The sequence below is a fragment of the Dermochelys coriacea genome, chromosome 1 (assembly GCF_009764565.3).
Source record: "Dermochelys coriacea isolate rDerCor1 chromosome 1, rDerCor1.pri.v4, whole genome shotgun sequence".
Classification (NCBI taxonomy): Eukaryota; Metazoa; Chordata; order Testudines; family Dermochelyidae; genus Dermochelys; species Dermochelys coriacea.
In genome coordinates this window covers 21825887-21853086 of record NC_050068.2, presented here as the reverse complement: position 1 = coordinate 21853086, position 27200 = coordinate 21825887, and the positions used below count along the sequence as shown (strand labels likewise).

The window sequence follows — 27200 nt, the reverse complement described above, 5'->3', positions numbered from 1 at the left end:
CGGGTGGAAATTCCTTCCCAACCCCAATTATGACAATCAGTGAGACACCGTGTGTATGTCAGCAAGATCCACCAACCAGAAACCTGATAAAGAATTCACTATAGTCACTCAGAGCCCTCCCCCATCTAGTGTTCCATCTCAGACAACTGGAGATGTAGTAGAACTTCAGAGTTACGAACCTATGCATCCGATGAAGTGAGCTGTAGCTCACGAAAGCTTATGCTCAAATAAATTTGTTAGTCTCTAAGGTGCCACAAGTACTCCTTTTCTTTTTGTCTTAAAGTAAGTTCTCCATTCCTCTGATCATACTAGTCGTCCTTGTCTCCACCTGTACCAGTTTGAATTCATCTTTCTTCAGCATGGGAGACCAGAACTGTATATAGTATTCTAGATGAATGTGCCAGTGCCTTGTATAATGATAATGATACTTCCCTATCTCTACTGGAAATACCTCATCTGATGCATCCTAAGAGTGCATTAACCTTTTCCATGGCCGCATCACATTGGCAGCTCATAGTCATCCTGTAATTGACCAGAACACCCAGATGTTTTTCCTTCTCTGTCTCTTCTAATTGATGTGTCTCCAGCTCATAGCACAAAAATGTATTGTTAGTCCTGAAATGCATGACCTTGCACTTGGCACTACTAAATTTCATCCTATTTCTATTATTCCATTTATCATAGTCATTCAAATCTTCTTTATGATATTTAAGTCCTCCTCCGTACTGGTTACATCTCCCAACTTTGTGTCATCTGCAAATTTTATCAGCACACTCCACCTTTTTGTGCCAAGGTCATTAATGAAAACGTTAAATAAGATTGGTCCCCAGACCAATCGCTGAGGAACTACACCAGTAACCTCTCCACTGCCCGACAGTTCACTTTTCAGTATGACCCATTGTAGTCTCCCCTTTAACCAACAAACTAAATTAACTAGGGCCCCATACTACTCACAGCACCCACTCAGAGTCAATGGGGGACCCTCTGTATTACAGGAGACTGGGAAAGTAAGCCAGCTGGATTCCACTTTATTCTCCCTCTCCATCTCCCAAATTCTGCAGAGGAAAGCATCGCTAAAGTAGATATTGCCAGAAGAGAAGGAGGAAAACCCCTTTCAGGGGGATCTGAAGGCAGCTGCAGGTAAGGGCAGCTCCCGACACACAGCTATTGCAGGAACTATGTTGTCTGAAGGGCAGCAGGAAACAATAGAGTAAAATGGAGAGAATACTTCCCTATCTCACAGCAGTGTTGGGAGGATAAAATCCATTAATAATTCTGAGCTACTTAGATAATACGGTAATGAGGGCAATATATGTATTAGATAGGAGAGGCTGAAGAGTCAGCATAGATATGGAGTCTTGCTTGCTGGAGGGAGAAGAGAGTTCAGTGCATTGTGGGCAGCATTGAGAAGAAATGCAGAGCCTGTTAGAGCTGAGTTTCTTAGCTGTCAGCTACTTTGTTAACATAATTGCCAGCAGAAAGGGGTGGCTGACATATGCTGACCTTGTTATCATTTAAATCTTAAATCCTTTGCAGTGCACAAAGCTCCACAGAGCAGGAAAATTTAAATTGTGAGGGCAGCAGAATCCCAGGCTTCTCCCTCGTTCTCCTGAGGTCTGGGTTTTCATCATCAGTTTCCAGGAAAGACTCCTAGATATCTTGGAACTCTGTCAGATTAAGTTATAAATGCTATCTTTTTCTCTGTGCATAGATACTAATCCTTCATTCTGGGCATGAGTGGATTTTGCCAACAGTGATTAAATAAATCCTTAATATGTAACCGTAAAATGTCAGATCTGGATATCCTTCTCCCACAGGAAACAGATCTGTTGCCTAAGGTGGCGTCATTTCTTATTTGAGCCTTTTTTTTTTGTAAATGTACCTTAATTTCAGCATGCAAATAAATGAATATTTAAATTGGTTGTTGAATGGTTTGTTTGCCAAAATTAATAATTAACATTGTTTTCTGATCAAGCAGATCTAACTTGAAGAGGCTGGAAACTATCTCTGCATATTTGTGGACTCAACCTAAACAGTTCTCTTCTATAGGGCTCTGCTATGAAATAGTGTCTTAGTATGAGAGAATATTCTTTATATCCAGCTTCTGAAAATTCTGTTCTATGTAGCTTCTTACACAGCCCTCATCAACATAGTTTCTAAGTGAATTCCAGTCATGCATAAGGTGGTGATAACACAGTTTCTACATCTAGTGTGTTAGGTCTCTTCTCACACACCTGAAATATAGGGGGGAGAAGGTCTAAGTGTCCAGCAGCTTTCTGTACTGTATAATATTTTCAAAATTTTTATTCAATAAGAAAACATTTAAACTATTAACTTTGATTATTCATTAAAAAAAACTTGCTATGCATTGCTCCTTAAGGACTACTAGCAAACTAAGTTTGAAGTTTTTAAAAAGTTAGAGACATCAAGTGAAAACAAGAGGTTATTAATGGAAACTATTTTGCAATCTTAATTATAGATTTCACAGTATTATACTTCAAACCTGAAAAATTAAACATGACACTACATACAGTCCATTATATCAGAACACCAACACTTTGTAGAAAAGTATTGCTGCCACTCTTCTTTCAAAAATGATCAGACTTAAGTCTGCAAGACTGGAGATATTTTTAAAAATCTTGTCATAAAAATGTACTACTCCAGGACCTAAAATCTATTCATTTACCCTTTATTATGGGGAACAAGAGTAATTCAAAAACTAATAGTATTTTACTCACCCTTCAAAATAGAATTATTTGCTCTGCACAAGCAGATTTTTTGCAAGATAGACTAGCTCAATCAATACACTTTGATAGGAAATAAACACAATAATTAGAAAATGTTTTCATCACATCGCATTCTTATGTATTAGCATTTAAAGGCATGGGGCCAGAATTATAACGGTAGTTAGGCACCTAAAGATGCAGACAGGTGCCTAGTGAGGTTTGCAAAAGTGCCTGAGCTAGGCACCTTTGTAAATCTGGCCCATAGTCACTACATTCAGTTATTGTTTCTACAGCAATTGTTGTTCATCCCTTCCCTTTGCACACCTGCAGTATGTAAGCTGTTACATTTATTTCTATATAGGTAGAAAATGTAGCCAAATTATTGTTCCCAAGCCAACCACAACTTTGAATTTCCTAGAAGTTTAGCATTTACATTTGCAATTAAAACTTACACTGTTTAACTGTTTAACTGAATTTCCCTGCAACTTAAAACTGTGTTCCAAATTCAGCATGTTATTGAAAATTCATACTGTGGCAGCACCCATAGGCATCAAGGCATCCATAGGCATCAGGTCAGGTCCCCATTGTGCAATGCACTAGACAAACATCTAGCAAATGATATGAGAGATTCATATATTCAACATTTTAGATATGTGCATCTAGTAGATGCAATATTCTTTTTAACTGAGTAGTCACTATTAGTCTCACTATACAATAAATGCTCTCATTAGTTCATTTTGTAAAGTTTTGTTTCAGTGTATGAATATTCAGATATATGCATGGTTGCACATATGTTTCAACACTATAATCTATGTTTCAACCAATTGTTTCTCAAACCTTAGCAAGACAAATGTTAACTCATAGTACTCCGTAAAACATAAGTACAAAGATTTCAAATGAATAAATTGATATTTTAGTTATCCAAGAGAAAATAACTCTAAAAAAAGGTGAAGCAAGAAATAAAACAGATTTTTTTTTATCTATTGCCATGTAACTCGTAAAAAAGCCATAATGAAATGTATTAAACATTTATTAAAAATCTTTTATACTTAATGGGCTTTGAATACAAGTGGCTGTTCATTAGCCACAGCAGCACTATAATAAGTAGCTAACCAAAAAATGAAGCATCAATTCAATCTAAAACTTAGAAACTTACTACAGCAATGCAAAGTTCACTTCTTTCCTCAAGTGCAAAAGCACAGAGATGACTGTGTCTCCGGAAAGTTTCTTAAAAATCATAAGACATGGTCATAGGCAATGGGTTTTACCAGCCAGGATACAAACATGTTAAGCCCTGCCAGAATTAAGAAACTGGTATTTTTACCTCCTCACAAGCAGGGCTTTGGAGAGGACCCCACAGAGCAGCTCCAGAGCAATGGAGCTGCTGGTTTTTGCCTGGAGCTGGAGCAGAGCCGGAGCACAGCTCCAAAGCCCTGTTAACAAGGCAGCATGGTTCCAATGTGCAGCATTGAGCACTAAAAAGTTAATCCTGCAAAAATGGAAAAATCGATCCCCACCAAACATTGATGCCTGGCTCAGTGACCGAGCTGACCTCACAGTTAACAACCGGCATTCCACACAAGACGAATGCCTGAAAAATTCAAAGCAATCTGGGCTGACTTTCTAGAGGTCTATGATTAACGTAGATGCTAAAGAGACATATGTTGCTCCTCTCTTCTCCCTTTAACCTAACCTTATTTATTTTGTGTATTACGATGAATCTGATAAAAAGAAAAGGAGTACTTGTGGCACCTTAGAGACTAACAAATTTATTAGAGCATAAGCTTTCGTGAGCTACAGCTCACTTCATCGGATGCATTTTATCTGATATTTTGGTATATGTGTTGTATTTGGAAAATTCAATTAAAAAGTTATAAATATAAAAAAGGAAACAGACATTTTAACTTAAAGTGTCAAACATGGCTCTTCCTATGAACAAAGATGAAAATGCATCTCCCAGTCACAGACTGGCTTAACCGAGTTCAGCATCCATTTAAGAAAGTATGGTCCAACCACAGTTCTAAGTCACTGGCCAACCACGCTTCCTTACAACAGTTGCTGAATGTGGGTTGCTCTATCTACACCAACTAGACAACAGTGTTAAACACCGGGGGAAGAAAACTGCATTTGCACCCACTGGAAACAGCTGATTTTTAAAGGTAAAATTAGCCTTAATTACTTAGCTATATGTATCACAAGCATTAAGAATGGCTATAGTAGGTCAGACCAAACGTTCATCTAGTCCAGGATCCTGTCTTCTGACAAGGGCCAATGCTAGGTGCCCCAGAGGGAATGAACAGAACAGGTAATAATCAACGATCCATCCCCTGTTGCCCATTCCCAGATTCTGGCAAACAGAGGCTAGGGATACCATCCCTGCCCATCCTGGCAAATAACCATTGATGGACCTATCCTCCATGAATGTATCTAGTTCTTTTTTGAACCCTGTTATAGGCTTAGCCTTCATAACATCCTCTGGCAAGGAGTTCCACAGGTTTTCTGTGTGTTGTGTGAAAAAAATACTTCCTTTTGTTTGTTTTAAACATGCTGCCTATTAATTTCACTTGGTGGCCCCTAGTTCTATTATGAGGAGTAAATAAAAATAACACTTCCTTATTTACTTTCATAGAATCATAGAATCATAGAATATCAGGGTTGGAAGGGACCCCAGAAGGTCATCTAGTCCAACCCCCTGCTCAAAGCAGGACCAAGTCCCAGTTAAATCATCCCAGCCAGGGCTTTGTCAAGCCTGACCTTAAAAACCTCTAAGGAAGGAGGTTTCTCCACACCAGTCATGATTTTATAGACCTCTATCATATCCCCGCAATAGTCGTCTCTTTTCCAAGATGAAAAGTCCCAGTCTTATTAAGCTCTCCTCATATGGCAGCTGTTCCATACCCCTAATCATTTTTATTGCCCTTTTCTGAACCTTTTCCAAGTCCAATATATCTTTTTTGAGATGGGGCACCAAATCTGCAAGCAGTATTCAAGATGTGGGCATATCATGGATTTATATAAAGGCAATATGATATTTTGTCTTATTATCTATCCCTTTCTTAATGATTACCAACATTCTGTATGCTTTTTTTGACTGTCGCTGCACATCGAGTGGATATTTTCAGAGAACTTTCCACAACGACTCCAAGATCTCTTTCTTGAGTGGTAACAGTTAATTCAACAAAAAAGCTTCAAAAACAGACTCCAGCGAGAGACTGCTGAATTGGAATTAATTTGCAAACTGGATACAATTAACTTAGGCTTGAATAGAGACTGGGAGTGGATGAGTCATTACATAAAGTAAAACTATTTCCCCATGTTATTTCTCCCATCCCCCCACCCAACCCCCCACAGTTCCTCAGATATTCTTGTTAACTGCTGGAAATGGCCCACCTTGCTTGTCACCATGAAAGGTTTTCCTCCTTCCCCCCACCCCTGCTGGTGATGGCTCATCTTAAGTGATCACTCTCCTTACAGTGTGTATGATAAAACCCATTGTTTCATGTTCTCTGTGTGTGTATATAAATCTCCCCACTGTATTTTCCACCGAATGCATCCGATGAAGTGAGCTGTAGCTCACAAAAGCTTATGCTCAAATAAATTTGTTAGTCTCTAAGGTGCCAAAAGTACTCCTTTTCTTTTTGCGAATACAGACTAACACGGCTGCTACTCCGAAACCCATCATTTTATATGTATAGTTGGGATTATGCTTTCCAATGTGCATTACTTTGCATTTATCAACATTGAATTTCATCTGCCATTTTGTTGCTCAGTCACCCAGTTTTGAGAGATCCTTTTGTAGCTCTTCACTGTCTGCCTGGGACTTAACTATCTTGAGTAGTTTTGTATTACTACATTATGCAAACCCAGCTAATTTCTGATGCATATGACACTTGTTCAGTTTCAGAAAAATTCAACCCATGGCCAACTAGAGCATAAGAGATGAAGAGGTAGAGAACCTCAGATATTTCCTGTCCTTTATTTGATCCTTCAACTGGGACTGTTCCTTCAGCCCTCTCCTTTCAAATTTCTTCACAAAACTTTGCAAAAACTGAAAAAGTTTTTTGAAGTAGGCCATATTGACTTGAATGTTTTTATGTTACTGATGCATGTAAGTATGTCAGTACCACTCAGGCAAGACTTAACACTGGCTGCAGTGAAGGCCTCATGGTGTGCAGGAATCTGTATCAACAATTCATATATCCTCAGCATGTGCAAATTATTTGCCCAAAAATAAGTCATTCAGAGGTCATGACGGCTTGATAATAATGTGAGAGGCCTTTTCAGCCATCTATGATCTATATTCCTACTTGTCTCAAATCATGGGAAGACCACCACATGGCCAGAGAAGAACAAAAGACTTATGAAACACTTGGCAAGAATCAAGTGACACAGTAATTCCTTTGAGAGCCTCACTGACTTTCAGTGGATGCAACTTCCATCTCAGGGTCTAAACTGAGTTCCTGGAAGAACTCTTGAATAGAGTGTCCTTGAGCTCAGTGAGATTTCTTGGCTCATTCATCTGTGAAATAGTCACAGATTTCCTCATTAAAATCACATCTTCTGAGTTATAAATTACCAGTAACAACATTCTCACCTTCTCCCATCCCTCCCCTCCTATACAGATCAACAAATTTTCATGCTGGTGAATTTTGTAAGTGTATATGCTGCTGCCTTTTAAATTAGTGAATGAAGATCTTTTCCATTATTGGTTAAAAAGCTACATTAAAAGACTGTCAAATTGAAAGCTAGTCAATTTCAAATTATGATTTAGAAGCTTCAGGTATCACAGCTACCCCAAATCCTCTTGCCAATTATTACAAGGGTATTGACGTTTTTTTTTTTAAAGGAAAAAGTTCCACCCTTTATTAATGCATAAAAAGATCCACACAGATGAGAATAAATTAAGTGAACTATACAAGGAACAGGAATACTGAGAACTATTAAAAATAACAAAAGAAAGCAAAAAGCTGAGGAAATTTTCCTTCTCTAGTCAAAAGTGTATCTTGTAACACTTATAGGTTACATTTTCAGACTGAATTGTGATTTTCAAGTTGATGTGGTCCTTTTTAGAAAATTGACTGCAGATATGCAAGAAAAATAAAAGTAATTCCATTAGACAATTTAATAACCCATAAAAATAAAAAAATTAACAATTATGAATAAGTTATCAAACTAACAAAGAGTTTATAACCACTGAACTGTGAAAGTTAAAAAAAATTGTCTTTTGAATAATCTAACAATTACACCACTCACTAGGTATCGAAAAAACACGGTTATTTCTTGCAACGGCTGACAATGTTTATAAAAAGCCTTATGTAAATCGCTGTTAACCTTCGACGTAGTGATAAAAGCATGTGCATGCACGTGCACACAGATCTATTTTCCTGGCCACAGCAGAATCAGCAACCATGACTACAAATGTATTTATTATTAATTATTATTATTATAACATTATAAATGACAGTTTTTCCTGCGCAGACACTAGCACAATATTGGATTACTGAGGACATGGAATGTTTTCATTATTACGTCAATGTCATGGGTAGAGACAACCAAGTTTGAATAAATACTAATCAGGGAAATTTGTCTAGAACAAATGTGTTTAATGTATACTTGTAGATGCCATGGTTCTGATCCCAATGCAGACAGGGACAAGCATTTGGCTACACTGTCAAAGGGTTTTTCACTCTGTCCTCCAAGTAAAGTTCCCAACTGACTAAATGTTACTGGAAGTCAATGGGTGCTGCACATACAAATAAAGAAGGATAAAACTCAGCCCCATGAGGGTTCCTCTGGTTGCACTATGAAGGGAAGGAACAGATAAATGTATCATTTTGAAAATTTTTGAATGAATCATACATTTTAGAATTGTACTTCAACAAAAGTAAGTAAAATGTAAATAGTCTCTAGTAAAGCCTTAATCGACATTAAACCAGTCTGCATAAAAATATACACCTAGAGCTAAACCCTCATCTCCCATGCACAGCACGTTACAACATCCTACAAAAATGTGCCATTGGGTATGCATCTGCAAGTTAATTTTTCAAGATATGACATTCAAGTTGAAATGGGGCTTAAATTAGAGTAGGCATGCCTCTCTCATAGTGTAATTAGGATTCGAAGGTTAATATTTATTAGGAGTAAAAACTGTATTTAAATTGTTTAAAAAATTTTGCCTTGATTTTCATTAAGAATTTCACTAAAACCTTCTGGAACACCACCAGCAAGTACAGAAGATCTTTAGGGTCTGAAGGATCCCTATGCAACCTACCGAACGCCTACAAATTTCGCTACCATCAGTGTACAATTAATACATTTTTTCCCATTTTATCAGATTAAACCTAAAAATAGCAACAGAGTAGTTATTTTCACGTTTCAAAAGAGAACAAAAACAGATCACCTTGTAATTTGGCAACTAGCCCCTAAATTAAATGTTCAGGCACTATTATCTCCAGGATTATAGACGAAACAGGTCATCACATGTGGACAGGATTTACTGTAGACTATACAACATACACGGCCTTTAGCAACACATAGGTTTACAAGATCCTTGCCCTGGGGACCTTACAAGAGAAATCACACAGACGCAACAAACAATTAAGGAGAAAACAGTGCCAAAAAAAAAAAAAAAAAAAAAAGAGAGAGAGAGAGAAAGATCCGCACTGGAATATTAAATAGAAACAGTGAACTCTAAAGAAGGATTTGAAGGGGAAGGTGCTAAGTGCACCAGACGAAGTGGGCTGTTACAAGCATAGGCATAGTAGGAAATTACACAAAGTCAAGAACGGAAGAGAAAGACAAAAGGAGCAAACGTCAGAGAAAAAGACACAAAAGAGAAAATTAAAAAGAACTAGACTAGGACTCAGAAGCCTGGGTTCAAATCCGGGCTCTGTCACAGACTCCCTGTGTAACCTCAGCAACTCAGTCTCTGAGCCGCCTTTCCCTATATGTTGGCCCTACCATCTTCATGGCCACGAAAAACATGTCACGAACCGTGAAATACGCCCTTCCTGGTGAAATCCAATCTCCTCTGTGCTGCTGGGAGAGCCCCAGCCAGGGGCTCCTCTTGCTAGTCCCAGCCGGGCTGCAGAGGGACAGGACTTGTTCTTCCCTTGTAGGGTCACTCTCCGAGCAGAGATCAGACCCACCGCCGGAGGCAGCGCAAAAGCGAAGGTGATACACCTGGGGCTTCTGCACTGCAGCAGCACCGGAGCTTCCTGCAGCTGGGGAAGGTACCTGGAGGTGGATCTGATCTCCCACTGAAAGCAGCTGTGCAGGGGAAGAGCAAGTCCTGTCCCTCCCCAGCCTGGCCAGGAGCCGGGCTCAGGGATTCCGCACCATTGCTTCTGCCAGGGCTTCCACCCTGTGGCTCCTGCTAGGACTCTCTCCCCCTCGGCCCCTGCCAGGGCTCGAGTCACCCGGGCTCAGGGCTTCTGCTCCCATGGCTCCTGCCAGGGCTTGGGGTGCCTGTCTCAGGGTGCCTGGTCTCAGGGCTTCCGCCCCACAGCTCCTGCTGATGTTCAGGGTGCCCACTCCCCCAGCTCCTGCCAGGGCTCAGAATGTCCAGGCTTAAGGCTTCCATGCCCATAGTGTCTGTGGGGGCTCGGGGCACCCATTTTTCTAGGCCCTTGTGGACCCCTGCATTAATCCGCCAATGGCCTGCACTCCCAGTAGCACGAGGGAAATCGGACCCACTTCCACCTCTGGAAGCCTCCTCCTGCTGCAGGAAGATCCGAGGTGAAGTGAAGGTGGCAGTCCCGTGACCCCCCCCCAACAGTTTTGCAACCCTCCCACAGCCCCCTTTTTGGTCAGGGCCCCCATGGTTACAACACAATGAAATTTCAAATGTAAACACCTGAAAACGTGAAATTAACTAGTTTTCAAATCCCATAGCCATGAAATTGACCGAAATGGACTATGAATTTGGTAGGGGACTACCTATATGTGAAATGGCGGTAATACTCTACTTTTCTCCCTTCCGTTGTCAGTATCGTCTAAGGTCTAAGTCTACATCTGAAAGTTTTACCAATATAACTGTTTCAGTTGGATACAATATTTTTTAACCAAAATAATTATACTGGTAAAAGCCCCAATATGGACACCGTTTACTCTGGAAAGAATACTGCACCAAAAAAAATCTGCACACAATATTTTAAAATTCTTCAAATTTTATTTGTCAATAAATACATGTGGAGACTCCAGCATGGCAGTGGGAAACACAGGCCACTGGCTACACAGAGGTGAGAGATCCCCCTGCAGCCTTCCCTACCCCAGGATATGGACTCAGCAGTGAGGCTGCACTTGTCCCTGACATAGCACAAGGGCCAGGTCTGCCCCAGAAACACCCTGGGGCCCCAACCCTCCGTGCCAGGCACGCACCAAGATAGTAACCGAGAGGGACAGAGTCTCACACGCACACACAGACTTTGCCCCCGATACAGGTGTGAGGCAGACAGGTTCAGCCCGGGAGGATCCAAGTATGCAGGGGATCCAGGTGTGGGGTGAGAGAGTTCTGTGTGGGGCAATCTTGGTTCGGGCAGCTCAGTTGGGGATTCGCGTGCAGGGGAAATGGGACTCTGCAGTGGAGGAGGGGGCCAGGCAAAGGTGGTTGGGGCTCAGCAGGGGAGGAGCTGGAAGGGGGACTCAAAAGGGGGTCTGGGTGTGGGAGAGTGGGGCGGGGGTCTGAGTGCCAGTGCTAGGAGCTCAGTAGGGTAGGAGTCTGGCTGTGGGGAGTTCATCAGTGTTGTCCACGTGAAGGGGGATGGGGCTCACTGGAGTGGGGTTTTGAGTGCAGGGGGCTCAGAGAGGGTAGTCCAGGTGGAGGGGTGGAGGTCTGGATGCAGGGGAGGTCTGGGTGTGGGGGTGAAGGGGAAGCAAGGCTCAGCAGGATGGCGGTCCGGGGGGCTCGGTGGGAGGTTGTCTGTATGGGGGGGTTGAGCGGATGGAGGAGCAGCTCCTCATACAGTGACCCCTTCCCACACAGCTGAGAAGGTGTAGCACTTTCTGCAGCAGGGGAGGCTTCTGGGGGTAGATCTGACTGGCCCACGGCAGCTCCTTGCAGGGGAAGAGGAAGTCCCATCCTTCCCTGTTCCCAGCCCAGCTGGGGATAGCAGCTGAGTCTGATGCAGGGTAGGAGTCACCAGCCAGGGCACACTCAGCCCCCTCTCCCCTCACACACACTGTGATTTACCTCTCTTCCAGCTGCTCCAGGCCCCCAGAATAATGGGCCCACGCTGCTGGGGAGGGGAGCGTGACTACTCATGTGGCTTCCCTTTGCTTCAGGAAAGCATTTTTCTGCAGGAAAGCAAAGAAATCTGTAGGGGACATGAATTCTGCATGCACACAGTAGTGTAAAATTCTCCCAGCATAACAGTTATACTGAGATATTGGTGATTTACCAGTAAAGTTATTCTCCTTTCCTTACATGAACAGCTATACTGGTATAAAGTACCTTGATAGTACCTTTATACCAGTATAACTGTGTTCACACCAGGAAGATTGTACCATTTTAATTATATTCCACACAGTTAAAAACAGTACAATTTTCTAGTGTAGGAGACGCTTAAGTAGATTGTAAATCTGGGAATATGATAAATTATTTGTTAATTTTTGAAAACTGGCAAATTACAATATGATCGTCTGATAGTAAGACTAAAAATCAGAATAAAATATTTTATATAACTGTAAAATTATCTTCAGATGGAAATTATAGCATTTATAAACAGCTAAGAGCTTGAGTTCAAGGCAATTTTTTTTTAAACATTTTTCAGAAAAACAGAGACTCACCAAAGATATTCTGCACATAGTGAGCACAGTTAAAGTGTAGTATTTGCGGCAGTTTCAGAACCCAGTGTCAGAGACTGTAAGCTAGTTGCCAAACTAACATAATACTGCTTAAAAAATGAGAGAGACAGAATGTAAGATACACACACACATTGTTTAAATATAAAATTTATTTGAGTCAAAATGGTCTAGTGTTCACACGAGGGAACTAGAAGAAGAGGTTACTCACCCTGTGCGGTAATAGTGGTTTTTCAAGATATGTCCCCCCTAGGAATGCTCCTCTTCAGTTCCTTTCCTATGGGTGCTACACTTCTGGTGAGTATACACCCCATGCACCTTTGATCAGATATCTTAGGTAGCAGTGCCTGTTTGGCCCACACATGCACACTATCCAGCCCTGTGTTCTGCACCATGGCTATATAAAACTGCACAGACGCACTTCCCTCAACTCCTTCTCTACCACAAAGCTCAATAGCAGAGAACTCCAAAACTGAGGGGAAGGAGAACAGGTGGTGGAGCAACCATAGCGGGGTGGGGGGGCACATCTCAAAGAACCACAGCTATTTCACAGGGTGAGTAATTTCTTCTTCTTCAATTAGCGTCCCTATGGGTGCTCCACTTTAGGTGACTACCAAGCAGTAACCTCTAAGGAGGGGAGGGCTTCGGCATACAGTCCAAAATTGAAGACAGCACAGTAGAGCCTAACATAGCATCAAAAGCTGAGTCATGAGTTAAATACTGTTCAGAAAAGGTATGTATGGAGGTCCAAGTTGTGGCTCTACATATTTCAGCAATGGGTACATTTTTAGGAATGATCATCAAATTAAAGGTTTCAGAGTAGCAGCCGTGTTAGTCTGTATTCGCAAAAAGAAAAGGAGTACTTGTGGCACCTTAGAGACTAACAAATTTATTAGAGCATAAGCTTTCGTGAGCTACAGCTCACTTCATCGGATGCATGCAGTGGAAAAAACAGAGGAGAGATTTATATACACACACATAGAGAACATGAAACAATGGGTTTATCATACACACTGTAAGGAGAGTGATCACTTAAGATAAGCCATCACCAACAGCAGGGGGGGGAAAAGGAGGAAAACCTTTCATGGTGACAAGCAGGTAGGCTAATTCCAGCAGTTAACAAGAATATCAGAGGAACAGTGGGGGGTGGGGTGGGAGGGAGAAATACCATGGGGAAATAGTTTTACTTTGTGTAATGACTCATCCATTCCCAGTCTCTATTCAAGCCTAAGTTAATTGTATCCAGTTTGCAAATTAATTCCAATTCAGCAGTCTCTCCTTGGAGTCTGTTTTTGAAGCTTTTTTGTTGAAGGATAGCCACTCTTAGGTCTGTGATCGAGTGACCAGAGAGATTGAAGTGTTCTCCAACTGGTTTTTGAATGTTATAATTCTTGACGTCTGATTTGTGTCCATTCATTCTTTTACGTAGAGACTGTCCAGTTTGGCCAATGTACATGGCAGAGGGGCATTGCTGGCACATGATGGCATATATCACATTGGTAGATGCGCAGGTGAACGAGCCTCTGATAGTGTGGCTGATGTGATTAGGCCCTATGATGGTATCCCCTGAATAGATATGTGGACAGAGTTGGCAACGGGCTTTGTTGCAAGGATAGGTTCCTGGGTTAGTGGTTCTGTTGTGTGGTGTGTGGTTGCTGGTGAGTATTTGCTTCAGATTGGGGGGCTGTCTGTAAGCAAGGACTGGTCTGTCTCCCAAGATCTGAGAGAGCGATGGCTCGTCCTTCAGGATAGGTTGTAGATCCTTGATGATGCGTTGGAGAGGTTTTAGTTGGGGGTTGAAGGTGATGGCTAGTGGCGTTCTGTTGTTTTCTTTGTTGGGCCTGTCCTGGAGTAGGTGACTTCCGGGTACTCTTCTGGCTCTGTCAATCTGTTTCTTCACTTCAGCAGGTGGGTATTGTAGTTGTAGGAATGCATGATAGAGATCTTGTAGGTGTTTGTCTCTGTCTGAGGGGTTGGAGCAAATGCGGTTATATCGTAGCGCTTGGCTGTAGACAATGGATCGAGTGGTATGATCTGGATGAAAGCTAGAGGCATGTAGGTAGGAATAGCGGTCAGTAGGTTTCCGATATAGGGTGGTGTTTATGTGACCATCGCTTATTAGCACCATAGTGTCCAGGAAGTCGATCTCTTGTGTGGACTGGTCCAGGCTGAGGTTGATGGTGGGATGGAAATTGTTGAAATCATGGTGGAATTCCTCAAGAGCTTCTTTTCCATGGGTCCAGATGATGAAGATGTCATCAATGTAGCGCAAGTAGAGTAGGGGCATTAGGGGACGAGAGCTGAGGAAGCGTTGTTCTAAGTCAGCCATAAAAATGTTGGCATACTGTGGGGCCATGCGGGTACCCATCGCAGTGCCGCTGATTTGAAGGTATACATTGTCACCAAATGTGAAATAGTTATGGGTCAGGACAAAGTCACAAAGTTCTGCCACCAGGTTAGCCGTGACAGTATCGGGGATACTGTTCCTGACGGCTTGTAGTCCATCTTTGTGTGGAATGTTGGTGTAGAGGGCTTCTACATCCATAGTGGCTAGGATGGTGTTTTTACGAAGATCACCAATGGACTGTAGTTTCCTCAGGAAATCGGTGGTGTCTCGAAAATAGCTGGGAGTGCTGGTAACGAAGGGCCTGAGGAGGGAGTCTACATAGCCAGACAATCCTGCTGTCAGGGTGCCAATGCCTGAGATGATGGGGCGTCCAGGATTTCCAGGTTTATGGATTTTGGGTAGCAGATAGAATACCCCAGGTCGGGGCTCCAGGGGTGTGTCTGTGCGGATTTGTTCTTGTGCTTTTTCAGGGAGTTTCTTGAGCAAATGCTGTAGTTAAGCCGTCAGGAACAGTATCCCCAGCAGTAATTAACTGCTGGAATTAGCCTACCTGCTTGTCACCATGAAAGGTTTTCCTCCTTTCCCCCCCCCTGCTGTTGGTGATGGCTTATCTTAAGTGATCACTCTCCTTACAGTGTGTATGATAAACCCATTGTTTCATGTTCTCTATGTGTGTGTATATAAATCTCTCCTCTGTTTTTTCCACCAAATGCATCCGATGAAGTGAGCTGTAGCTCACGAAAGCTTATGCTCTAATAAATTTGTTAGTCTCTAAGGCATCAAATTAAAGAAAGAGTTACTACTCTGGAAGGAGGTTGAAGATCATGAGACTGACAGATAATGAAGTCCGATATCCATCTAGAAGTCTTTCCTTGGGAACTGGAGATACCTTAGATCTGTCCAGAATAGACATAAAACAATCTAGGAAATTTTCTAAATGGCTTAGTCCTGCCCAGGTAAAAGGCTTAAGCCCTTCTGACACTGAGTGTGTGCAATATCAAATCTTCCTATCTCAGGTGCTGTTTAGGGAAGAAAAGTGGAAGATGAATAAGCAGGTTAATGTGAAAATCAGAAGACAACTTTAGTAAGAATTTGGGATGTAGCCATAATGTGACCTTGGGATATAGTCATAGTATGACCTTGTCACTGAAAAATACTGTGAAGGGGGATATGCGATCAGAGCCCTAATCTACCCAACTCTTCAAGCAGAAGTAATGGCTACCAGAAGGACTTATTGTTGAAAATGGCAAGGAGGGAGCAGGTTGCCACAGGTTCAACGGCAGCTCTTTTAAGGCATCTAAGCACCAAACTGAGGTTCCCAAATCAGGGTAGGATGTTTGACTTGTGCAAAATGATTCCCCACTGAGACACTCTGGATCTCAGAGGAACAGCCTGCACCGCCATGTTCATCCTTATAATACGATTGTATGATATCCAATGCAAAGTTTTTTATATTGAGTGTCTTCGGAAGGCTCACAATGCACTGAGCATTGTTGTTATAGTAATGTTATAGTAATGTTATAGGTTGTAATTTCATGCATATAGTTATGAGGCTGAAAATGTGTCCTCATGGCTTAAAACAAGCCCAGGCAAAACTCTCCAGGAACAGAGAGGCAATTCACACCTCATCGGGGCATGTACGGGACAAACCCAGCCCAGTCTTACAAGAACAAAGGACACTGGCCTATGCAGCAACAAAGAATCTGTTAAGACTCTGGAGGGAGTCAGCCCCCTTCCCTTGGTCCGTTTGGGACTATGATGAGGTAATGCTCATCTGAAGGGGGGGAGGGCTGAAGCCAAGAGAAAGAAAAACATAATAAAAGGGAGAGACGTTTGCCATGCTCTTCTTCTCTCTTACACCTCCATCTAGAGATACCACCACCAAGCGACAGACATGCTGATCAAAGGGGAGAGCCTGGCTGAAGGGCATCCAGTCAGCCTGTGGTGAGAAGCATCCAAGTTTGTAAGGGCATTGAAAGTGTTAAGATCTGCTTAGAATGCATTTTCTTTTTATTTCATTTAACCAAATATGACTTCTTGTGCTTTGACTTATAATCACTTAAAATCTATCTTCTGTAGTTAATAAATTTGTTTATTCTACCTGAAACAGTGCATTTGGTTTGAAGCATGTCAGAGACTCCCCTTGGGATAACAAGCCTGGTACATATCAATGTCTTTGTTAAATTGATGAACTCATATAAGCTTGCAGCATCCAGCGGGCATTACTGGACACTGCAAGACGGAGGTTACAGGGTTGTGTATGGGACTGGAGATACTGACTAGTGTCATTCGGCTGCACAATCCAAGCAGCGGCTGGCCAAAAGTGCTCGCACATGTAGCTGGGAGCAGCTTACATACCAGAGGCTGTGCATGAACAGGCCAGGAGTGGGGGTTCTTACAGCAGAGCAGGGTAAGGCTGGCTGCCAGAGTCGAGGATTGGAGTGACCTAGCAGATTACCACTCCAGATAACACCACGGGAACATCACACCCACCACTTGAGAAACCTCATCACTGGATGATCGAATAACCCAAAAACCCTCCACCAGGGAATGAAATGTCGTAACAGCTGCCAAAAGTACACTAATAGAACTCAGAAACAACCCTAAAAAGAAAAGGAGTACTTGTGGCACCTTAGAGACTAACAAATTTATTTGAGCATAAGCTTTCCTGAGCTACAGCTCACTTCATTGGATGCATGCAGTGGAAAATACAGTGGGGAGATTTTATATACACAAAGAACATGAAATAATAGGTGTTACCATACACACTGTAAGGAGAGTGATCACTTAAGATGAGCTATTACCAGCAGGAGAGCAGGGGGGGATGGATGTGGAAAACCTTTTGTAGTGATAATCAAGGCCATTTCCAGCAGTTGACGAGAACGTCTAAGGAACAGTGGGGGGGAGGGGAGAATAAACATGGGGAAATAGTTTTATTTTGTGTAATGACACATCCACTCCCAGTCTTTAATCAAGCCTAAGATAATTGTGTCCACTTTGCAAATTAATTCCAATTCAGCAGTCTCTCGTTGGAGTCTGTTTTTGAAGTTTTTTTGTTGAAGTATTGCCACTCTGAGGTTTGTAATCGAGTGACCAAAGAGAAGTGTTCTCCGACTGGTTTTTGAATGTTATAATTCTTGACATCTGATTTGTGTCCATTTATTCTTTTACATAGAGATTGTCCAGTTTGACCAATGTACAGAGGGGCATTGCTGGCTCATGACGACATATATCACATTGATAGATGTGAAGGTGAACGAGCCTCTGATAGTGTTGCTGATGTGATTAGGCCCTATGATGGTGTCCCCTGAATAGATATGGGGACACAGTTGGCAATGGACTTTGTTGCAAGGATAGGTTCCTGGGTCAGTGGTTTGATTGTGTAGCATGTGGTTGCTGGTGAGTATTTGCTTCAGGTTGGGGGCTGTCTGTAAGCAAGGACTGGCCTGTCTCCCAAGATCTGTGAGAGTGATGGGTAGTCCTTCAGGATAGGTTGTAGATCCTTGATGATGTGTTGGAGAGGTTTTAGTTGGGGGCTGAAGGTGATGGCTTGTGGCGTTCTGTTACTTTCTTTGTTGGGCCTGTCCTGTAGTAGGTAACTTCTGGTACTCTTGTGGTTCTAACTGCTGGAAATGGCCCACCTTGATTATCACTACAAAAGGTTCCCCCCGCCCAGCTCTCCTGCTGGTAATAGCTCACCTTACCTGATCACTCTCGTTACCGTGCGTATGGTAACACCCATTGTTTCACCCATTGTTCTCTGTGTATATAAAATCTCTCCACTGTATTTTCCACTGAATGCATCCGATTAAGTGAGCTGCAGCTCACGAAAGCTTATGCTCAAATAAATTTGTTAGACTCTACGGTGCCACAAGTACTCCTTTTCTTTTTGCAGATACAGACTAACACTGCTGCTACTCAGAAACAACCCTGTCTTTTTTCAATTCCAGGATATAGTCTAGTATATATGACAGCGAAGATGACGCTGGTGGAAGGTGTCTTATATGTCACATCAGTAGCTGAATCTCATCCACTTCTGTAGGTAAGTATTATGAGTAAACTGTTTCCTACTGTGCAACAATACTCTAGTTACCTCCTCAGACCAGACTGAGTCTAATCCCACTAGCCATTGATTAGCCATGCTTAGAGGCAAAGAACTTTCAGGATGGAGTGAAGAACCTGACAGGCATCCTGAGAGAGAAGATGAACAACATCTGAAGGGTGCTCAGTTGACAAACAGCCAACTAAATGAGGAAAAGAAACCATGCCTGTCTTGGCTACATTAGGTCCACCAGAATAACCCTGGCCTTATCTTTCCTTACCTTCATCAGCAGCTTGTATATTAGAAGAATTGGAGGAAAATGCATACAGCAGACCCAACGTGTAATGAAGGAGAAAGACATCTCCCAAGGAATGGCGACTCAGTCCACCTCTCGAGAACTGGAAGCATTTATTGTTTCTGGCCATGGCGAAAAGGTCTACCTGCAGGATGTCCCACCACCATATGTGGTGGAGCATGATGGGATCTACTTCCCATTAGTGGTCCTGAGCAAAAGTGTCTGCTGAGGGTACTTGTGGTGAAGTTTAAACTACCTCCAGATACCACATCTCCTTCCCCATGAACTCTTTTTTCCTCCCTGCCTTAGTCCTTAATGGGATCATTCTCCAAAATGTTTCAGCTTTGCCCATTAGAGAGAGCCCTGTCTACACTAGAAAGTTTTGTTGCCAAAATCATAGCTCAGCAATCAGTGTACCTGAGCTATCACTGAAAATTATACAAAGTTGCCCAAACCTCAAAGACAGTTTATGAAACCATGCTAAAGATCATTTGTTCTTGTCTATACTTGTAGTAATGCTAGACACGGTTTGGTCCTGTCTACACTTCTGCACTGGTTCAGCAGCACCATCTTGCTGACATTCACTACAAGCAACAGGAACATTTCTGCCTGTTGAAGAGTTTAGGTCATTAAAAACTTGACAACAATTAGACTACTGGTATGTGGAGACCACAGCCTATCACAATGACCAAAATTGTCTCATTGTTTCCTTGCATTCCCCTGCCAGTATGTCTGCTCATGTCTTACGTTTGGATTGTAAGCTCACTGGGGCACAATCTGTCATTTTGTTCTGTGTTTGTACAGTGTCTAGCACAATGGCATCCTAGTTATGACTGGGGCTTTGAGGTGCTCAATAATACAAATAATAAATGATCCATCATTGGTACTTTCTCCCTCTCTTCTAACACAATGCTATTTTGTAATTATATCTTTTATTCAGACATTTTGCAAAGTGCTTTCTAAATGTTGTGACAGGGTCGGGCTAGATGGCTATAGGAGAGTAACAGAAGGCTGATATATTAGCCCCAGGCTAAGTAGATCCCTTTTCCCTGGGTAAGGTAACAGGGAAGGTTCCAGAACAATCAGGAACCTTCTGGAGACAATTAAGACAGGCTGATTAGAAGTAGCCTGCAGCCAATCAAGAAGCTGCTAGAATCAATTAAGGCAGGCTAATCAGGGGACCTGGGTTTTAAAAAGGAGCTCACTTCAGTTTGTGGTGTGCATGTGAGGAGCTGGGAGCAAGAGGCACTAGGAGCTGAGAGTGAGAATGCGGACTGTTGGAGGACTGAGGTGTACAAGCATTATCAGACACCGGGAGAAAGGTCCTATGGTGAGGATAAAGAAGGTGTTGGGAGGAGGCCATGGGGAAGTAGCACAGGGAATTGTAGCTGTCACACAGCTGTTCCAGGAGGCACTCTAGACAGCTGCATTCCACAGAGCCCTGGGCTGGAACCCGGATTCCAGGTAGAGGGCGGGCCCGGGTTCCCCCCAAATCCTCCCAACTCCTGGTCAGACACAGGAGGAGTTGACCTGGACTGTGAATTCAGAAAAACGGCCAAACTGAGGGCTGCCGTGAAGCTCCAAGGTGAGCAAATCCGCCAATAAGCGCAAGACCCACCAAGGTAGAGCAGGAACTTTGTCACAATGTATATTTATCTACACACACCAGGCAGAACAATTATTTCTACCACCGCAGTAATTCAGACACTTCTGGGATGAAACACAGAAGGAGTTTACCAAAAGTTTAGAAGAGGAAGTGAAGAATACTTTAGCCAAATTAAATTGCAAGATTATATTCTGTCTACCATAATCAATTATGTAAATGAAAATTTTAATCTTGACACTAGCTAACACTGCTGCTTTAGAAGAAATGTACCACAAAAATTTCAGATGTTCACATAGAGCAATCAGGATTTTTTATTTAATTTTTGTCATTCAGGAGACCCAAATATAGTAAGTGGACAAAAGTTCATTTTATCCACATTAAAAAATGAAAGGTTAAAACAGACCTTCCTATTATTTGAATCCCTAACTCCAGAGGCCTACATGTTTAAAACCTGATACTTCAGCTACCTAAGGTCCTCCTTTCCAGCTTTAAATTTTTTAAATGAAGGAGTCTAAAAAAATAATTTTTCCCCGTCAGTCTGTTTGCATTCTTAGGAAGCAGGCCAACCATTAATGACTCAAAATTCAAAAAAACACTTTCAAATTCTGTTCTGTTTTCTTTCCATTTTTAATTAATAAATCTTATTTATTTACTGGGCCTTATTTACACTGGGGGGAGGGGCAGCAGCACGTGGCTCCGCGTGCTGCCCCTCTCTGCAAGCACTGCCCCTGCAGCTCCCATTGGGCATAGCTACCCTTCCCGGACAATGGTATCTGCGGGGACAGTGCTTACAGGCAGGAGCAGAGTGCAGAGGGAGACCCCTGCCCCCTTGCCCACTTCCAGAAGCAGCATGGGGCCAGGGCAGGCAGGGAGCCTGTCTTAGCAGCAGCTCTGCTGTGCCGCCAGAGATCATGATCGACCAATTGGTGACCACTGATCTAGGGCTTCAAGTGGTAGTTGGACACGCCAGACATTTTATAATTTGGCATTTTTCTATGCACAAGCTGCATGGGAGCCAATGTTTGGTGGCATTTTCAAAGACAGTCATGTAAATTTAATGGGTGCTCAGAGCTGAGCAAAAGCACGCTGTAGATGTAAATTGATCTCTTTATGTATGATAGAGGTCTGGACATGCAGTATAAAAGCAGTCTATTTTCAAACATCTTTGTAGCGTGGCCAGATCCACAGGATTGAGAACAGGGAGAAGTGTTGGGGAAGATGCCACAGAGAATGAGGGGGACAAGAGGAATACAACTATTCAGATCCAAAATCAACACCATAATTACAGAAATGAGGTCCCTCAATGATGAGTAACTGAACATTTAAAAACCCTTCCTACCAATATAGAGCAGACACTTTGTATTCTGGATGTAAACTGGGTAAATAACGCAGGGAACAATGGCAGGCCAGAGGAGTCATAGCATGGATTGGCTAAGCACCTCAGAAGCTATTTGTGTCCACATGAGCTTCTAAATGTGTGTGTCGGGAAGACCCACTGAGAATTACCAAGTGAACAGACAACAAAGTAAGGACACTAGAATGAAAAGTACTATTTATTTTGACAATTGCAGTTTAGGGGCAGTTACTTTTAATATTTAATGTTTATCCAGCCTCTTTTTGGTTTCTGTTTGTCCAATGCTTCATGCAACAGGGTGCTGCTCCACAATTAATGCTCCTAGGCACTACAGTAATAAAAGAACAGATAGCAACAAGGCTCATCATAACAAGATAGTTACATGAATATTGACAGCTTTACTTAGTATACCTAAAATCAGTTATATGACTGTCAAATATACTCCTTAAAGGATGCTGTCAATTTACCTTAGGTCAAAGGCAAAGGTTTTCCAAAATTAACTAAAGCAAAGCTAAAGACAGCTGGAACACTAAGCTTGCAGGCTTAATTTTTACCTGAAGCACATTTAAGCACATACATAGGTGTGTAAAAAATATCAGGATGTGTTCATTTCCGTACCATTATCTTCCGGCCAGTCAGTCACTCCTTGTCTGTTCACTCTAATTTACTCCCACACAAACTTTTGGAAGATGAAATGTTAGTTATCTCTACTTACCTAACTTATTAACTTGTGGCACCAGAGAAGCAGACAGACAGAGACAATTACATGCTTGGCAGAGAACAAGGCCAGACACGTAAACTTCTACTGCTGTGAAGAGGACAGGGCCTAAAGTAGTACTGGAAACTACATGACCACCCACTGATAAAATTAAGAAGATGAAACAGAAGCTGCAAAGCACACAGAACAACAGGAGGAACTTAAAGTTGGAATAAAAAACGCAGAATTTGATTTTTCTTCACACAATTTGGATTTTTTTACTCATTGCTGTGAGTTGTTCAAACAAAGATCCAGATCGTGCATACAACTTACACTTGCGCTTTGCTTTACTCACAAGTGGTACGTCCCACTAAAGCTAACGAGATCACTCACATGGGTAAAGTTAAGAATGGTAAACAAAAATAACAAGGTTATGCAAAGATTGGTGTGTGAATTTCTCTGTATGGAACAACACATTTTAACTCAGAAGCAAGCCTGTCATGATTTTCATTCAGTGAAACCGTTCATAATGACAGGTTTCAGAGTAGCAGCCGTGTTAGTCCGTATTCGCAAAAAGAAAAGGAGTACTTGTGGCACCTTAGAGACTAACAAATTTATTTGAGTATAAGCTCCCCCCTTCCTTCAAGGATGCATCCAATGAAATGAGCTATAGCTCACGAAAGCTTATGCTCAAATAAATTCGTTAGTCTCTAAGGTGCCACAAGTACTCCTTTTCTTGAAACCATTCAGTGACTGAGAGTGCTGTTACAATTCAGGGTTCAGACGTGCCATAAGTCCTACTCATTTTGGATTCACTTTAATATCTTCAAGTTTCCCTCTCTTGTAAGGAAGGATTGCATGGAGTGTTTTAATCCAATCTTTAAACTGGTATTTTCAAAGGAACCTAAGTGGGTTAGGTGCCCAATGGCCATTAAATGGGTGCTTAATCTACTTAGGCTCCTTTGACAATACATGCTTAACATATTGTCAGCCTGACTGTCCTCTTAATTTTACAAATGAAGTTTCCACTGATTCCAATGGGAGCTACACATCTGTTATTGATAGAATGATCAACACCCTAAATTTTCTCTTTTAACCTGTCACCATTTGAAACAGCATAAAATCTTGTAAATTTCAATCTCTCTCTTCCCAAATGAAATATCACTATTCACCTAGTCAAATTAGGAAAATATCTCATCTGGCCTCACAAGCTATTGCTGGGAAAGTGAAGACACATCTTCCATAACTCTCTCATATATATAGAGAGAGAGAGAGATAAACAAAGTTTTCTGCACATGTTCCCCAGGATACAGAGGCCTGTAAATTACATAGTTAAAGGTAGGATAAGTATATTTAAAATGAAGAATACAAACTTTTGATGGAAGCAGAGGAGAGGTAAGCAAGAGGCAAGCACATAACTGCCTGAGAAAAAAAAATGTACTTAGAAAGGAACAGCTGATACTTCCCAAAGTGGAAGAAAGGTGGGAGAGAATATCTACAGTTAAGCAGGGAGGACATATCCCAGATGCCCCAAAGATGTACAGTGAGGAGAAAGAGAGGCAGGATGCTCATCCCAAATACATTCCAAAATTAAGGAGTAACATACCTTAATCTTGCATAGGAATTTATCCCAGAAGCCTCCCTACCTAAAAAGATCCCTACACACATAGTTTCCTCTTTGGGGAAGAAAGGGAGTACTTGTGGCACCTTAGAGACTAACGAATTTATTTGAGCATAACATGAAAGCTTATGCTCAAATAAATTTGTTAGTCTCCAAGGTGCCACAAGTACTCCTTTTCTTTTTGCGAATACAGACTAACACGGCTGCTACTATGAAACCTGTCTTTGGGGAAGGAGTACCTCAGGCACTGGGAATGGTGCCAAATTTCTCCAAAGTCCCCCCATCCCCAACACCCCTGCCTCACCCAGGTAGGTATCCCCTCACAAGGCAGGGATGACACCCTGGTACCACATTGTTCTCTACCTGCTCCCTGTAGGATCTCCTCCTGATCCTCTCACCAGATAAAGGATGCTGTCATCCCCAGTGCATCCTTGTTCCCCTCACTGTCCTGAAGGTCAAGGGCTTTCTTCCTCCCTTCTCCTCCAACAAAACTCATCACCCTGGTGACCTCCTCCTCCTCCTGTCCCATTGGCCCTCCTGCCATGTCCCCTGTCCCAGTCAGGGCTCACCAAACACAGAGTGCTTTGTTTCTTTCTCTTCTCCCCCCCCCCCCCCATCCTGATCCTCTCCACCCTACTCAGTGTCATCTCCCCAATCCCTGCCCTGGGCCTGCCCACCCTCCTCCCACAACCCCTGCCCATCCTCCCCACCACACACAAGCCTAGGATCCTCCCCCCCTGCCCATCTTCTCCTCCCGCAGCCCCTGTCCCTGCCCATCCCGCCCCCCATGCCCATCTTCTCCCCCTGCCCCCCTGCCCATCTTCTCCCCCCGCAGCCCCTGCCCCTGCCCATCTGCTCCCCCCACAGTCCCTGCCCATCCTGCCCCCCATGCCCATCTGCTCCCCCCGCAGCCCCTGCCCCCATGCCCATCTGCTCCCCCCGCAGCCCCTGCCCATCCTGCCCCCCATGCCCATCTGCTCCCCCCGCAGCCCCTGCCCCCCATGCCCATCTGCTCCCCCCGCAGCCCCTGCCCCCCATGCCCATCTGCTCCCCCCGCAGCCCCTGCCCCCCATGCCCATCTGCTCCCCCCGCAGCCCCTGCCCATCCTGCCCCCCATGCCCATCTGCTCCCCCCGCAGCCCCTGCCCATCCTGCCCCCCATGCCCATCTGCTCCTCCCGCCGCCGCCGCCGCCGCCGCCGCCACGTCCCTCTCCCTGCCCCGCCCCCATGCCCCTCCCCCTGCGCCCGGGTCCGGGCTCACCAGGTAGAGGGTGCCGTAGATGCGCAGGGACTCGGCCAGCGCCCCGTGGGTGATGTGCACGAAGGCCTGGCCGCAGTGCGGGTGCCAGGTGTGCCCGATCTCGTAGCAGTTGTGGGGGATGGACTTGCTCAGCGCCGCCATCTTGCCGCTCTCCCTGCAGCCGCCGGGAAGGGGGCGCCGCGGCGCCACTAACGCCGGAGAAAGGTCGCGCGAGCCGCGGCCGGGGTTACTCGCGGCCAAACCCGCCCCCAGCGCGGCCCGCGTGAGCCCTGCAGCCAATCAGCGCGTCCCGCGCCCAGGGAGCGGGCGGGACGAGCAGAGGGCGACTCTCAGCGCTTGTGGTCCGCGAGGCCCGCGGCCACCCCGAGCGACCCGGCGGGAGGAGGAGCCAGCGGGACCGGAGAGCGAACTCCGTATGGGGGCGGGGTGCAGCCCCGTGGGGTGCAGCGGGGCCTGATCTCTCAATGCGAGCTGGATGGGGAGCTCCGTGCATGGCGGGGGGGTGTGGGAGGAAAAGGCTGGATGGGGAGCTCCGTGCATGGCGGGGGGGTGTGGGAGGAAAAGGCTGGATGGGGAGCTCCGTGCATGGCGGGGGGGTGTGGGAGGAAAAGGCTGGATGGGGAGCTCCGTGCATGGCGGGGGGGTGTGGGAGGAAAAGGCTGGATGGGGAGCTCCGTGCATGGCGGGGGGGTGTGGGAGGAAAAGGCTGGATGGGGAGCTCCGTGCATGGCGGGGGGGTGTGGGAGGAAAAGGCTGGATGGGGAGCTCCGTGCATGGCGGGGGGGGGGGTGGAAAAGGCTGGATGGGGAGCTCCGTGCATGGCGGGGGGGTGTGGGAGGAAAAGGCTGGATGGGGAGCTCCGTGCATGGCGGGGGGGTGTGGGAGGAAAAGGCTGGATGGGGAGCTCCGTGCATGGCGGGGGGGGTGGGTGGAAAAGGCTGGATGGGGAGCTCCGTGCATGGCGGGGGGGGTGGGTGGAAAAGGCTGGATGGGGAGCTCCGTGCATGGCGGGGGGGGGGGTGGGTGGAAAAGGCTGGATGGGGAGCTCCGTGCATGGCGGGGGGAGGGGTGGAAAAGGCTGGATGGGGAGCTCCGTGCATGGCGGGGGGGTGGGGTGGGTGGAAAAGGCTGGATGGGGAGCTCCGTGCATGGCGGGGGGGTGGGGTGGGTGGAAAAGGCTGGATGGGGAGCTCCGTGCATGGCGGGGGGGGGTGGGTGGAAAAGGCTGGATGGGGAGCTCCGTGCATGGCGGGGGGGGGGGGTGGAAAAGGCTGGATGGGGAGCTCCGTGCATGGCGGGGGGGTGGGGTGGGTGGAAAAGGCTGGATGGGGAGCTCCGTGCATGGCGGGGGGGGGGGGTGGGTGGAAAAGGCTGGATGGGGAGCTCCGTGCATGGCGGGGGGGTGGGGTGGGTGGAAAAGGCTGGATGGGGAGCTCCGTGCATGGCGGGG

The 27200-nt window shown here is 44.5% G+C and overlaps 1 protein-coding gene across 2 annotated transcripts in view; it reads right to left on the bottom strand.

Annotated features, from left to right (window-relative positions):
- The window catches only part of TMEM135 (transmembrane protein 135), a 368196-nt gene extending 342074 nt beyond the window's left edge, over positions 1 to 26122 (bottom strand). The window contains exon 1 of one of the 2 annotated variants that reach the window (XM_038410624.2): positions 25751 to 26122. In XM_038410624.2, coding sequence (XP_038266552.1) covers positions 25751 to 25891 — 141 coding nt within the window. In that variant the 5' untranslated portion in view covers positions 25892 to 26122. The remainder of the gene's footprint in view (positions 1 to 25750) is intronic. The other variant, XM_038410631.2, reaches the window with a different exon arrangement.
- Positions 26123 to 27200: the final 1078 nt, after the last annotated feature.